The sequence below is a fragment of the Rhinolophus sinicus genome, linkage group LG01 (genome assembly GCF_036562045.2).
Source record: "Rhinolophus sinicus isolate RSC01 linkage group LG01, ASM3656204v1, whole genome shotgun sequence".
Lineage (NCBI taxonomy): Eukaryota > Metazoa > Chordata > Mammalia > Chiroptera > Rhinolophidae > Rhinolophus > Rhinolophus sinicus.
The window spans coordinates 32,854,400-32,866,544 of NC_133751.1; the positions used below are offsets into that span (position 1 = coordinate 32,854,400).

At 33.6% G+C, this 12,145-nt stretch overlaps 1 protein-coding gene across 1 annotated transcript in view; it reads right to left on the reverse strand.

The window, feature by feature from the left end:
- Positions 1-12,145, reverse strand: part of SI (sucrase-isomaltase) — an 86,157-nt gene that overhangs the window by 2,864 nt on the left and 71,148 nt on the right. Inside the window, exons 42-47 of the mRNA XM_019718139.2 lie at positions 9,845-9,929; positions 9,707-9,763; positions 8,982-9,106; positions 6,514-6,602; positions 622-671; positions 203-370 (exon numbers count right to left, since the gene is read on the reverse strand). Coding sequence (XP_019573698.2) covers positions 203-370; positions 622-671; positions 6,514-6,602; positions 8,982-9,106; positions 9,707-9,763; positions 9,845-9,929 — 574 coding nt within the window. The remainder of the gene's footprint in view (positions 1-202; positions 371-621; positions 672-6,513; positions 6,603-8,981; positions 9,107-9,706; positions 9,764-9,844; positions 9,930-12,145) is intronic.

The window sequence follows — 12,145 nt, forward strand, 5'->3', positions numbered from 1 at the left end:
GACAATTTTAAAATGGGTGCCATTAGCTTGCTTTGTATGAGAGGTTACCAAAGATGATAATATGGAAATAGATATGAAAGTTTAATGAAAATAAACAAGAAAGGTTATAGTTGACTATTTTACTTTAGTGATGAGAAATAAAATGTATCTAAGTAGACAGTTTGAATAGCTCCATTAAAAAATATTTTCTTATGTCACTTACCTTCTTGTTTGGTTCTAGAATAAATTTAAGTGATTCTTCTGTTCCATCATATACGAGATTAACCTTATTAACAGAAGTCGTTGCTATTCCCCATATATGGATGAGTCCAAGCCTCATTTCATTTGTGTTTAGAGAAGTATATTTCAATACAGTGCTTGTCAAAGTGGTCTACAAAGACAAATAAATACTTTAAATCCTTCATTTGAAAAAGTAATTAAATCTTTTAAAAAATTATATATATACATATATATATATATAGGATAAGCAAAATATTTCATAGTGCATCAAATTGTTTATTCATGAGTTATGTTAAATACTAAATATAAAATATGTAAATATAAAATAAACATAAAACATGGCATAAACTTCAATTATTCTTTAACACAATTGCATATGAATGATCTGATATGAATACACACCTTGTTTAAATTAAATTGTACCAAGAAATATAGGTCTTTCTCATAGGTGTCTGTAGAAAAAAAAAATAAGTGACATATTTATATTTCCAAAGAAGAACAATAGTAAATATTAGTATACTTTACTGCTCTTTCCCATTAAAAAGAGTACCAAAACAAACAATGCATATCTAATTTTTCTCTAAGTTTATTTAACTTGTTCAAACACAGTCCCAGGAGCACTGAAATACAAAAAATGAATCACCAGAGAGTGCTCTAGAAGGACACAGTAGACAATGAAATAATGCTTATAAAGGAAAATGAATATGTCGGCAACATATTTCAATGTCATTTGAGAAAAATATGCAATTTAGAGATTATGACAGGTCAACTGTATTAAAACTGATAAAGCATAGTGTTTATATCCATACCTTTATATAAAATATAATCTTACTGTATTTAAAATTAGTTTACAAAATAATCTCACAGATATAATGTATTAAGTGCTTATTATTTGTCAAATTTTAAGTACTTTATCACACTACTCTGAAATATGTATTATTATTACTCCGACTGTATAGAAGAGGAAAGGACAGTGAGTCTCGAGAGATTAAATAAGTGGCCAAAACTGAAACAACTAATTACAGATGTTCTTTGACTTATGATGAGGTTGTGTCCTAACAGACCCATCAGAAGTTGAAAACATAGTAAGTCGAAAATGCATTTAATGCACCTAAACAATAAATATCACAGCTTAGCCTAGCCTACCTTAAATATGCTCAGAATACTTACATTAGCCTATAATTGGGCAAAATCATCCAACACAAAGCTTATTTTACAATAAAGTGTTAAATATTGGAATTTATTGAATACAGAAAACACAAAACGCAATATTGCAAAAATACTGGCAACACAGTATGCAAAAATACTGGCAACACAGAGTATTGGCTGTTCACCATCGTGATACTGTGGCTCGCTGCCACTGCCCAGCATCAGGAGGGAATCGTGCAGCCTATCACTAACCCAGGAAAGCATCAAAATTCAAAGTGTGGTTTCCACTGAATGTGTATCGCTTTCGCACCATTGCTCAGTCGAAAAAAATCCTAAATGGAACCATTATTAAGTCAGGGAACATCTGTATTATCAAGGTCTGGAATCAAGTCCAGTTTTCCTTGACTTCTAACATTGTGTTTCTATGTAAAATCAAATGAGCATATGACAGAAAGGCAAAAGTAGAGTCAAATGCATGATTGAAACAAGTGTTAGGAAACATTAAAAAAAAACAACGCATTTTAATTCCCTTTTTGACTCATACATGCCACCATTTTATTCAGTAATCCTCTGAAAAATTGCTTAATTGGAGATTAATTTTGCTTATACCAAAATTAAATGATATTCTGTCTAAAACGTTCTTTCTTTTTATACTAATGCATTATGGGTTTTTTAAAACTTTTTCTTTCAATTACAGTCGATATTCAACATTATATTAGTTTAAGGTATACAGCACAGTGGTAAGATATTTATATAACTTAGGAAGTGAGTCCCCAATTAGTATAGTACCCAAGTGGCGTCCTACATAGTTTTTACAATATTTCGACTATATTCCCTATGCTATACTACTTTATATCCCCATGACTATTTTGTAACTGCCCGTGTATACTCCTTAATCCCTTTACCTTTTTCACCCATTTCCCTAACCCCTTGCCCCATTTGGCTACCATCAGTTTTTTCTCTTTATCTATGAGTTTGTTTGTTTTGACTGTTAATTTATTTTGTTTTTTAGATTCCACATGTAAGTGAAATCATACAGTATCTGTCTTTCTCTTACTGACTTATTTCACTTAGTGTAATACCTTCTAGGTCCATCCATACTGTTGTAAATAGTAAACTTTTAATGACCCATTAATATTCCATTGTGTGTGTGTGTGTGTGTGTGTGTACCACCCCCTCTTTATCCAATTATTTACTGATGGACACTTAGGTTGCTTCCTTGGCTATTGTATATGAAATGTCTTTGTCTCTTGTTAGTCTTTGTTTTAACGTCTATTTTGTCTAATAAAGTATTGCTAACCCAGCTTTATTTCTGTTTTATTTGCATTTGCATTTTCATCAAATGTCTTTTTCCATCCCTTTCAATCTGTGTGTGCCTTTCGATCTGAAGTGAGTCTCTTGTAGGCAGTATATGTTAAGGGTCTTGCTTTCTTCTCCATTCAGCCGTCCTATGTCTTTTGATTGGAGCATTAATCCCTTTAGATTTAAAGTAATTATTGACAGGTATACCGTTATTGCCATTTTACTATTCATATTTTTTTACCTATTTTTTTTTCCATCTTAAATAAGTCCTTCTAAGATTCCTCGTAATACTGGTTTGGTGGTGATGAACTTTAGCTTCTTTTTGTCAGCAAAGCTCACTATCTGTCCTTCGATGCTAAATGAAAGCTTTGCTGGGTAGTGTAATCTTGGTGTAAATCCTTGCTTTTCATCACTTTATTTCATGCCGATCCCTTCTAGCTGCAAAGTTTCTGTTGAGAAATCAGCTGACAGTCTTATGGGAGCTCCCTTGTACATAACAAAATTCTTTTCTCTTGCTACTTTTAAGATTCTCTCTCTGCCTTTAATCTTTGGCAGTTTAATGACCATGTATCTTGGTGTGGGCTCCTTGGGTTCATCTTGTTGGGGACTCTGCGCTACATGGACCTACATATCTATTTCCTTCTCCAGGTTAGAAAAGTTTTCAGTTATTTCTTCAGTCAAAAAGGTTTTCAACTCCTTGGTCTTTCTCTTCTCCTTCTGGTTCCCATATGATGCAAATATTGTTACTCTTAATGTTATCCTAGAGGTCCCTTAACAATTCTAATTTGTTTGCCTCTTTTTTCTGTCCAGATTGAGTGTTTTCCACTACCTTGTGTTCCAAATCATTGATTGATTCTCTGCGTCATCTAATCTGTTGATTCCATGTAATATGTTCTTTTTTTATGGTTTCTATCTCTTTGTGTAAGTTCTCACTGAGTTCATCTATTCTTCCCCTAAGTTCATTGAGCTTCCTTATAACCAGTATTTTGAACTCTGTACCTGGTAGAATGCATTCCTCCATTTCTTTTTCCTTTTTTCAGTTCTTTTTCTAGAATTCTGTCCTGTTTTTTTGTTTTGTTTTGTTTTTCATCTGAGACATGTCTTTTTGTTACCTTATCCTGGCTGCCTCCCTGTACTTGTTTCTATGCATTAGAAATAATACGTCTCCATGTTTTGGCAGGGTAGTCTTATGTAGTACGTGGCCTGGGGCCCAGTGGTGCAGACTACCTGGTCATCTGAGCCGGGGTTCCAGGGTTGTCACTTGTGTGTGTTGTCTGTGCCCTCCTGTTGTAGTTGACCTTGACTGCTGTTGGAACGTCAGTGAGTGGGATTGATCCTCAGGCTGACTGGCTGTAAGGACCAGCCATGACTGTAGTGGAGGAGCTGTTGTGCAGGGTCTGTCTCCATGGAGCAGGATTTACTTTAGTGGTGCTCTGGTGCTGGCTGAGTCCAGCCTTTGGGTGTGTCATTTATGAAGTTAATTGGGTGGTGCTCTGGTGTTGGTGGTGCCATGGAGTATGTTGGTCCTGAGGCCTCTTGGTGGGCTCTAGTGAAGGCCTAGGTCAGCCACTACCTGGGCCAACCTGGAAAGAGCTACAAAGTGATCTGTGGTTGATAGCTACCTGTGCTGGACTTGGAGGTACCTGGGAGAGACTATGCTGCAAACCAAGGACAGCTGTGCATGCTTTATTTAATATGCACACAAAATATAGTCTTAAATTTTAAATACAGAATTATAAGCTCAGTTCTTAAGGGCCATTTTAAAAGTATAGCATAATGAGTTAAAGGAAACAAAAATGGCAGCTATTAGGAGATTATGAGCAGTTTTGTTGTTTTTCATCAATAAGGGAAAGATACAATATATGATTTTAGTAAAGGGTACACATATGTCTATTTCATCATATAAGAAGGACAAATTGATGTTTTACTAAGCTATACAAATTTATTAGCTATAATAGTTAAAAATTTACTTAATGTACACAAGTTTCAAAATAAGTTTATTTTGGTTTATCTTTGATTTTCTTAATAAAAAAGACTATGTCAGCAAATAATAATATTCCATAAAATTTGAGTGTAGTTAAAGAAAGGAATCATTTAGATGGGTGCCCAGAAACTAGATTAGCAAGTCTTGCTGTGACCAAAAATTTTTTTGGAGATTCTAATATAAAAAATCTAAAAACTAAGCGTTTCTTGTATATTGTTGCTGTTTACTGAAGAAATTAAAGGGGATTTTTTGAAATATTTACATTGATTTATAACAAATGTAGTGAGATTATAAAATATAACCAAAAAAGTAGGTATAATTGTCTAGAACCATTTGGTTTGTTGGATGAAGACATAGAGAAATATCTGAATTATGCTGTTTTTTGCCAGTAATAAAAAGAAAAAAAAAATGTAGCATGAAACTTCAATGGGTAAAGGCCATACCAAGTCCCTTCATCCATATAGTTTATTAGGAAGAGCTGGAGGAAATAATTCTAAAATAAGCTTTGTCTTCCTTGCTGTTAGAATGAATTTACTCAATTTATTACATAGTAAGATTCAAGGACCCCAAGCCAAGGACGCAAATTGTGCATACCTCAACTTTACAGTCCTGGGAAACTATAGAAAATTTGAAGTGCATCCTGCTGGGCCCAGGTAGAAAAGAAAGGCTGCAAACTCAGTAGTACCTTAGCTAATGTGTTAATAATGAAGGTGAGGGCTCTAAAAGCATAGCATTATAATGAATTGATTTTTCTACTTCTAAATCACAGATTACTAGGAAGAGTTTTTTTGTTTGTTCAAGAGTCTTGCTTATTACTACTATATGATTTTTATGTCAACTTCCTGATATACTTTATTTACTAATAGATTCTTACGTTTTTATGGTTGCAGACCATTGAACTATGATTTACTTGAAAACATGAAAGATACATGCCTTGGCTATTAATGAAAATTTTCTCATATGTGCATAATTTATTTAAATTGCACTGAACTGCCCCATGAGAACTTCAATTCCACACAGATGTTAGTTTTATGACTAAGGTTTGTATCAAGAGAATGTTCAAAGCTCTCACCTAGCAGAGCTGGTACTGCAAACCTAATCCTCGACCAGTATTTACTTAACAGCATAATAATCACTTTGGGACATTTTACTCAAAGACAGAGTCCTGGACCTCTTCCCAAATTAATGGAATTTGGATGGGCCTTAGAGTCTGCCGTCTTTACAAACTACCTTAGGTGATTCTGATAACAAGGGTCAGCACAGAACATGCTGCTAAAAGTTTAGCTGTTCAGTCTGGTCTTCAGGAACAACCATGGAGTAAATATAGAATTAAGTTTAAATCCTGAATTTTTTTAAATAAAAAATGCTGTATATTAAAAACAAAAAGCAAACCACACAATGATGCAAAAGCGATACACATTCAGTAGTCAAACAAACTCGAGTTTTGTTTCTGGACTATCATGTGCTTTGGAGGCATCCTTATGGGTCACTATGCATGCATGGAACATAGGTTTTCAGCCTAGTTGACCACACACATATTGAATGTCCATTATATGAACAATGTTGGGCTAGCTTCGGGGAGTACAAAAATTATAGATATACAATCCTAGCCTACCCAACTCTCCCAGTTATCCAGACATTTACCCTAGAGATTAACAATATTTAGAATAAGAAGAAAGTCTTTAAATATTTGTAATGCTATTTTTAAAGTTGTTTCAACTATTTATTAAACTATTTTAGCTTTAAATAATATTATTAAATTTTTATTTAGCTTCCAAAGTACAATAATAGGTAACATAAAAGTAATGTTATAATATGTATATTATCAATTACATTTATCTACTAAATGGAACACTCACCTATAGTCTCTCCATCATCCCAGAACAGAGATCCTTGTGCCATCTGTTTGTCATCTGCAGCAACAATGAGCTTCATGTAATTTTTTCGACTATAAGGGAGGAATATAATTTTATTGATGTTTACAGAGCAGCATATGTCTTGTTAGGATATGACATCTATGTAAGTATATGAGGGGACACAAGTAAGAATATCAATTAAGGAGATGGCAAACTGTTTTAGACAAAAAAATAAAGCCCTTTCCTTTTTCTCATGATTTAATGGAATGATATAACCCAGAAAATTCTTGCTATATTTAATAAAAATATCATGCATGTCCTTTGATCTCAAGGGTTCACCTACTATAATAAATCAGAAGTGGCCTCATTTATAATAATTAAAACCATATGAAGTTTATTCATATATTTATTACTTCTGTTAATCCTTGACCATTAAAAATGAAACTATTTTAACAGTGTTTTTTATCTCTCATGTCTAAGCCTTCCTCACATTTCCATATATAAGCCACAGAATTATCATTGGCAATTGTTAGTAAGAATGTGGAGAGTAATCAGCAAGCTGTAATTCCTATCCTTGGAATGGGTGATATCTCTCAAGCCTGTGACTATATAGGCTTGTCTGGGAACTAAATATCTGCTTTCATGCTCACTGTACAAGTGAGGTGGTTTGACAGCTTCATATTGCTAAGGAAGGATTTCTTAGACAAATTATGCTTAGGTATTTGCCTTTTCTAATCCCAAATGGTGAAGGCAGTATGTGCTGCTTTGGAAGTCTCCTACAATATCCAGAATATGTAGTTTATATCTTCATAGCAACTTGTATTTTCCATGTAAAGATGTTCGCATATTTTAGCATGTATATATATATATGCATATATATGTATGCATTTCAGTTCAGTTTACTAGGGTAAAAGATAAGTATACCTTATTAGCAACATTGAAAATCTGGTTTAATCTACAATTTTCCAACATATTTAAAACCTAAGATTAAAAACAATTTCACAAGTTGCATTCTAACACACACACACACACACACTCCTCTCTCATAACAGAAGGATTCTTCAAGGAACAACCTACGAATGGTCCCCTCCAATTTTCCTCATCTTTAATTGATACCAGGGTAGAATATTGACAGACATGGATCTGGAGAGTTCCAGAAAAAAGAAAGAGACTATTGACGCTAACTAGGGTTGTCAGCCTAAATATCACCAAGAGAGTGGATACAGCATAAGAACAGAAGAGGAAGAGAGATTAAGTCCTCTAGAATCTGAATGCCTAACCCAGGAATTTAGGGAGTGGAAATGGAGGCTCTGTGGCTGGTATAAGAGATTCACTCTTACATCAGTCACAGGAGACATAGTGGAACCAGTATCCCTGATAGATCGTAGATATTGCTGAATGAGAGATAGAAGAGAATATCAGGTAGAGTATTCTGGGGCAAAGAAGAGAGGGTCTTAAACAGATAATCAGTTATGAATGGTAATGGATAGAAAATTTGAGTTATCAGTCATCTTTATATAAGGAACATGTTTGGTTCTTCGGTGGGTAGCAGTGGATTTAGCAGAGTGAAGGAGTAATGATACCAATGGATATCTATATTTTCATAAACTAAAGTGAGGCAGGGGATATTTCACAGGACTGACAGAGACAGGCAGAAAAGGGGGGACAGCAAAGATGGAAGAGAAATCCTCTAAGCAATATGTGAGTAAAGTTTTAAAATGTTCATTTAAAAACTATGTTTTCATAAAGTAAATAATACTTCTCTCCATATGTCAGAGGCAGAGAAAACAATAAGGACTTAGGTAAGGCAATCACTCAAAATATAAGACATTCATTTGTCAATACCTTTGCATATTTAAACAGAGGTCATTAAGTTTTAGTTGGTATATTAGTCTGTTAAACTTTCTTACTATAAGAAGAAATATCATGTTTGAAGATAAATTTCCATGAGTCTCTCAAGTTTCTGCATATCTTACATACAGAAGCACTGACAGTTTTTCTTCTGAACTATCCTTCAAAGCATGTTTTTAAATTAAACAGTATTGGAAGACAGGGCAGTGTTTCTTTAATTAATTAAAAAAATTGTCTAGTATAATAAAGATAATGTCTCCCTTCAAAGCAAAGAATGGACAGGTTTGCTTATAACCCATTATAAAAAACTGAGTTTCCCTGAGCTTGGCGTTCCTTAGCTGTTGACACAAACCTCCTGGATGTGTAGAATCTGCCTTGGAAACTCCATGTCACCCTCATGGGACTTGAGGGACAGGGAAAACTGAAGCAAACATAGAAGTCACATTTATGGATATGCCATGTGTAAGAAAGGTCATTGCTTTTGATACAGCATCCATGAAACTGGCAGGCTAGCTTGTAAGCTTGGTAGTAGGGTAGAATCACAGATTCTTCCTAGTACTTGACAACTGTAGGTGATATATCTTAAAACTTAATCTGAGTTCTGGAAACACTTCACTTACCTGTGAAATGTGTTTTGAGCAGGCTCTTGACATGGTAGGATGTAACCACCACGGACATGCAGGTTTATTTTATTTAAAGGAGCTTCAAATTTATTAAACGTTCCTCTCACACCAATATCTTGGCCCTGGAAATGAGACGGTTGGAAGGAGGAACAAAAGCAGCAAGAAGTATAATCATCAGAAATATTGATACTTGATGGGACATATTTATAAAATTAAATGACACACTTTCAATTTTAAAACAGACACAAACGTTTGTTCAGAAAATCATGTTGTTTAAAGCATATACTTAGTCCTTAGTTTATTGATAGCTTTGAAAGTAATGTACCACTACTTGTTTTTGTGGTGCTTACATTCCAGAAAATGTGTGGGTTTTGGAAAGGTCATGAAAGCTATTCCTGACTTGCCACATACATTATTATTTGAAGGACTGCATTACCTTTAATGATTACTTTGTATATCCAATAAAGAGCAATGACCTTTTGCTTTACAATGTGTACTTTCCATGTTTACTTGGTGAAGTAAATCAATGACTACATAACAAACCATGGCAGAATAAATTAATTCTCTCTCACTATGTGTTGATTTGTTCAGTTATAATTAGCAAAAATATCTTACTCATTTTAAGTGAGAAGTAAACCAAATATGTTATTAATGAAAAAGTTAGGATCAAATTGTTACCCATTTCTGTTTAGTTAATTCCCCAGAATTCCTTAATTACTTACCGTATGGTAATCAAACCACCGAGTATTAGGAACGTAGCCTTCTACAATGTTAGTATCCTGGAATTTAAAGACATAGTCATTAAAAGCATAAGTTAGGGAAAAATTATTTTGTGAACAAAAATATGTGGTAGAACTTACAGGTTCCAATACAGGAGTAACCAAAAATGCCGGGCCCCACAAGAACTGTTTGAATATATTCCAGGTTGGCTTCTCATTATAGAACCTTGACAAAATATTTACAAATAATTTTTAAAAAAAGCACTTTATCTCTTGTGAATACCGTAAAATATGCATTTAAACCATATTTTGGAATATGGACTTTTGTGGCTTGAAGTGAAAATCAATCAGTAAAAAAATCAAAAACAATTCTATGACTTGGAATTCACTGTGCACTACAATGCTCTATGAGTAAACTCCCTAACAAAATGAGACAATTGTGATAAACGTGTAAGACCAAATGAATGAGAAATCATTTTTGAAGAGAACTCATGGAGGTACAAATATTAACTGTGCTTAGTAGAATACCAACAAAGTAGAAAATAAAAATTATAAACACCCTGGAAGAGAAATGTGAGACAAGCATGCTGTAAGCACATTGATTCAGTAACTTTAAAAAAAGTTTGCTAATGTTACCTCAATAATAAATAAATAAAAATTCTACCAAAAAAAAAAAGAGTTTCCTTGTCCTACTTAAATTAGAGCTCATGAATAGTGGACTTACACATCCTTAAATGTTCTTCCATATGTTAATAAATTTCTGAGTTTGAGATATAAATGGCAGGAAAAAATAAAATTGTTTTTTATGGTTTGAGACTAGACACTATTAAATGTCTGCATTTTTTCTCTAATTAAAATGGAATATCTGTATGTGTTCTTTTGTTTTTGTGTTGGTTTGTTTTACTATAAACTGAGATTAATGCCAAGACATACTGCTGGGACTACTCTTCCATGAATTTCCCCCAGGCGTTCTCAATAGAACAAGAGTCTGCATAGTTAATAATAAGGTTTCTGGTTGAGCTCTCAGTCCAGAGCTACAATCTAACAGTTCTAGGAATTTTACAGGGAGATGACAAAGGTGGAGAGTCTGGAACTGAAAGAGGTAAGAGATTAATAAAATGTTACCAGAAAGAAAGACAGGATTATGGTTTAATAAAGCAACTAGAGAGGATAATTTCAACCTACGAATAAGTTTTGTTTTTAAATCTCTTTTTTTAGAAAGCTGAATCTTTTATCCTATTATTAGAACAGAAGGAATACTAATCAACTTATTACATTGATAATTTTACCTTGGATACTACTATTTCATTTGAGTAAATATATGCTGTGTACTTCTTACCGGTTTACAAATAGTGCAATACAACAAATCACTTTATTTAATTACTCTGGTAATATAGAGTACACAAAAAGGTAGGTATACTATGATTATTTCAAAGTGTGGTTTTTTTGGTGGTGTTGTATTTTTGTTTGAATTGTGCTTTGTTTTCTTTTAACATCCACAATAAGAATCAGCTTGTACTTGTCTTAAACATAAAACAGGATACAATTTTTGCAACTATTTTCCATACAACAGAATTTTAAGATTTGGCCATATGTCAGCTTGAGCTTTAAGAAGTAAATCCAAAACAGTTTTCTAAGGAGAATGTTAGAACTTTTAGAGTACCCCATTAGCACACATCCAGGAAGAGGTGAGAAGGTCTTCAGTTAGGAATTTATATATGGTAGATTTGCTTAACTGCTGTAAACTTCAGTTAATTTAATCATAACATGGAGATAATATTATTATGTTGAAAACTTTTCAAAAATACTCTATGTAAACCATCTAGAATAACACCTGGTATACAGTAGTAATTCCTAAGGAGAATAATTACTTTTTTAATAACTGATTACTGTGTTTCATTTTTAATGACATATGTTAGTATGTTTATTAGAATATTTATTTATGAAAATGTTTGTTAGCCCAAACTGTATGAGATGTGATTGAAAAATATGGTGAATGTTTAAATAAAAAAAAAATTACAATAAAGATACATTGACATTAATCCCCCTCAAAATACTTCCCCTCGCTTCGAACACACTTATCCCATCGTTCTTGCCACTTTCTGAAGCAGTTCTGGAAGTCCTCTTTCGTATATGTCCTTAGTTGTGCTGTTGTGGCTGCCTTGATGTCCTACATTGATTAAAAACGTTTACCTTTCATGGTCATTTAGACTTTGGGGAAGAGCCAAAAGTTGCATGGTGCCAGATCCGGTGAATAAGGTGGATGAGGACACACACAATTTTTGTATTTGACAGAAATTGCCAGAAGCAATATGTGACATGGAGCATTGTCCTGATGGAGGCTGAAGTAAAGACACTCATGAAAGAGGACTTCCAGAACTGCTTCAGAGAGTGATAAGAACAAAGGGATATATCTGTTCAAAGTGAGGAGGAGTATTCAAA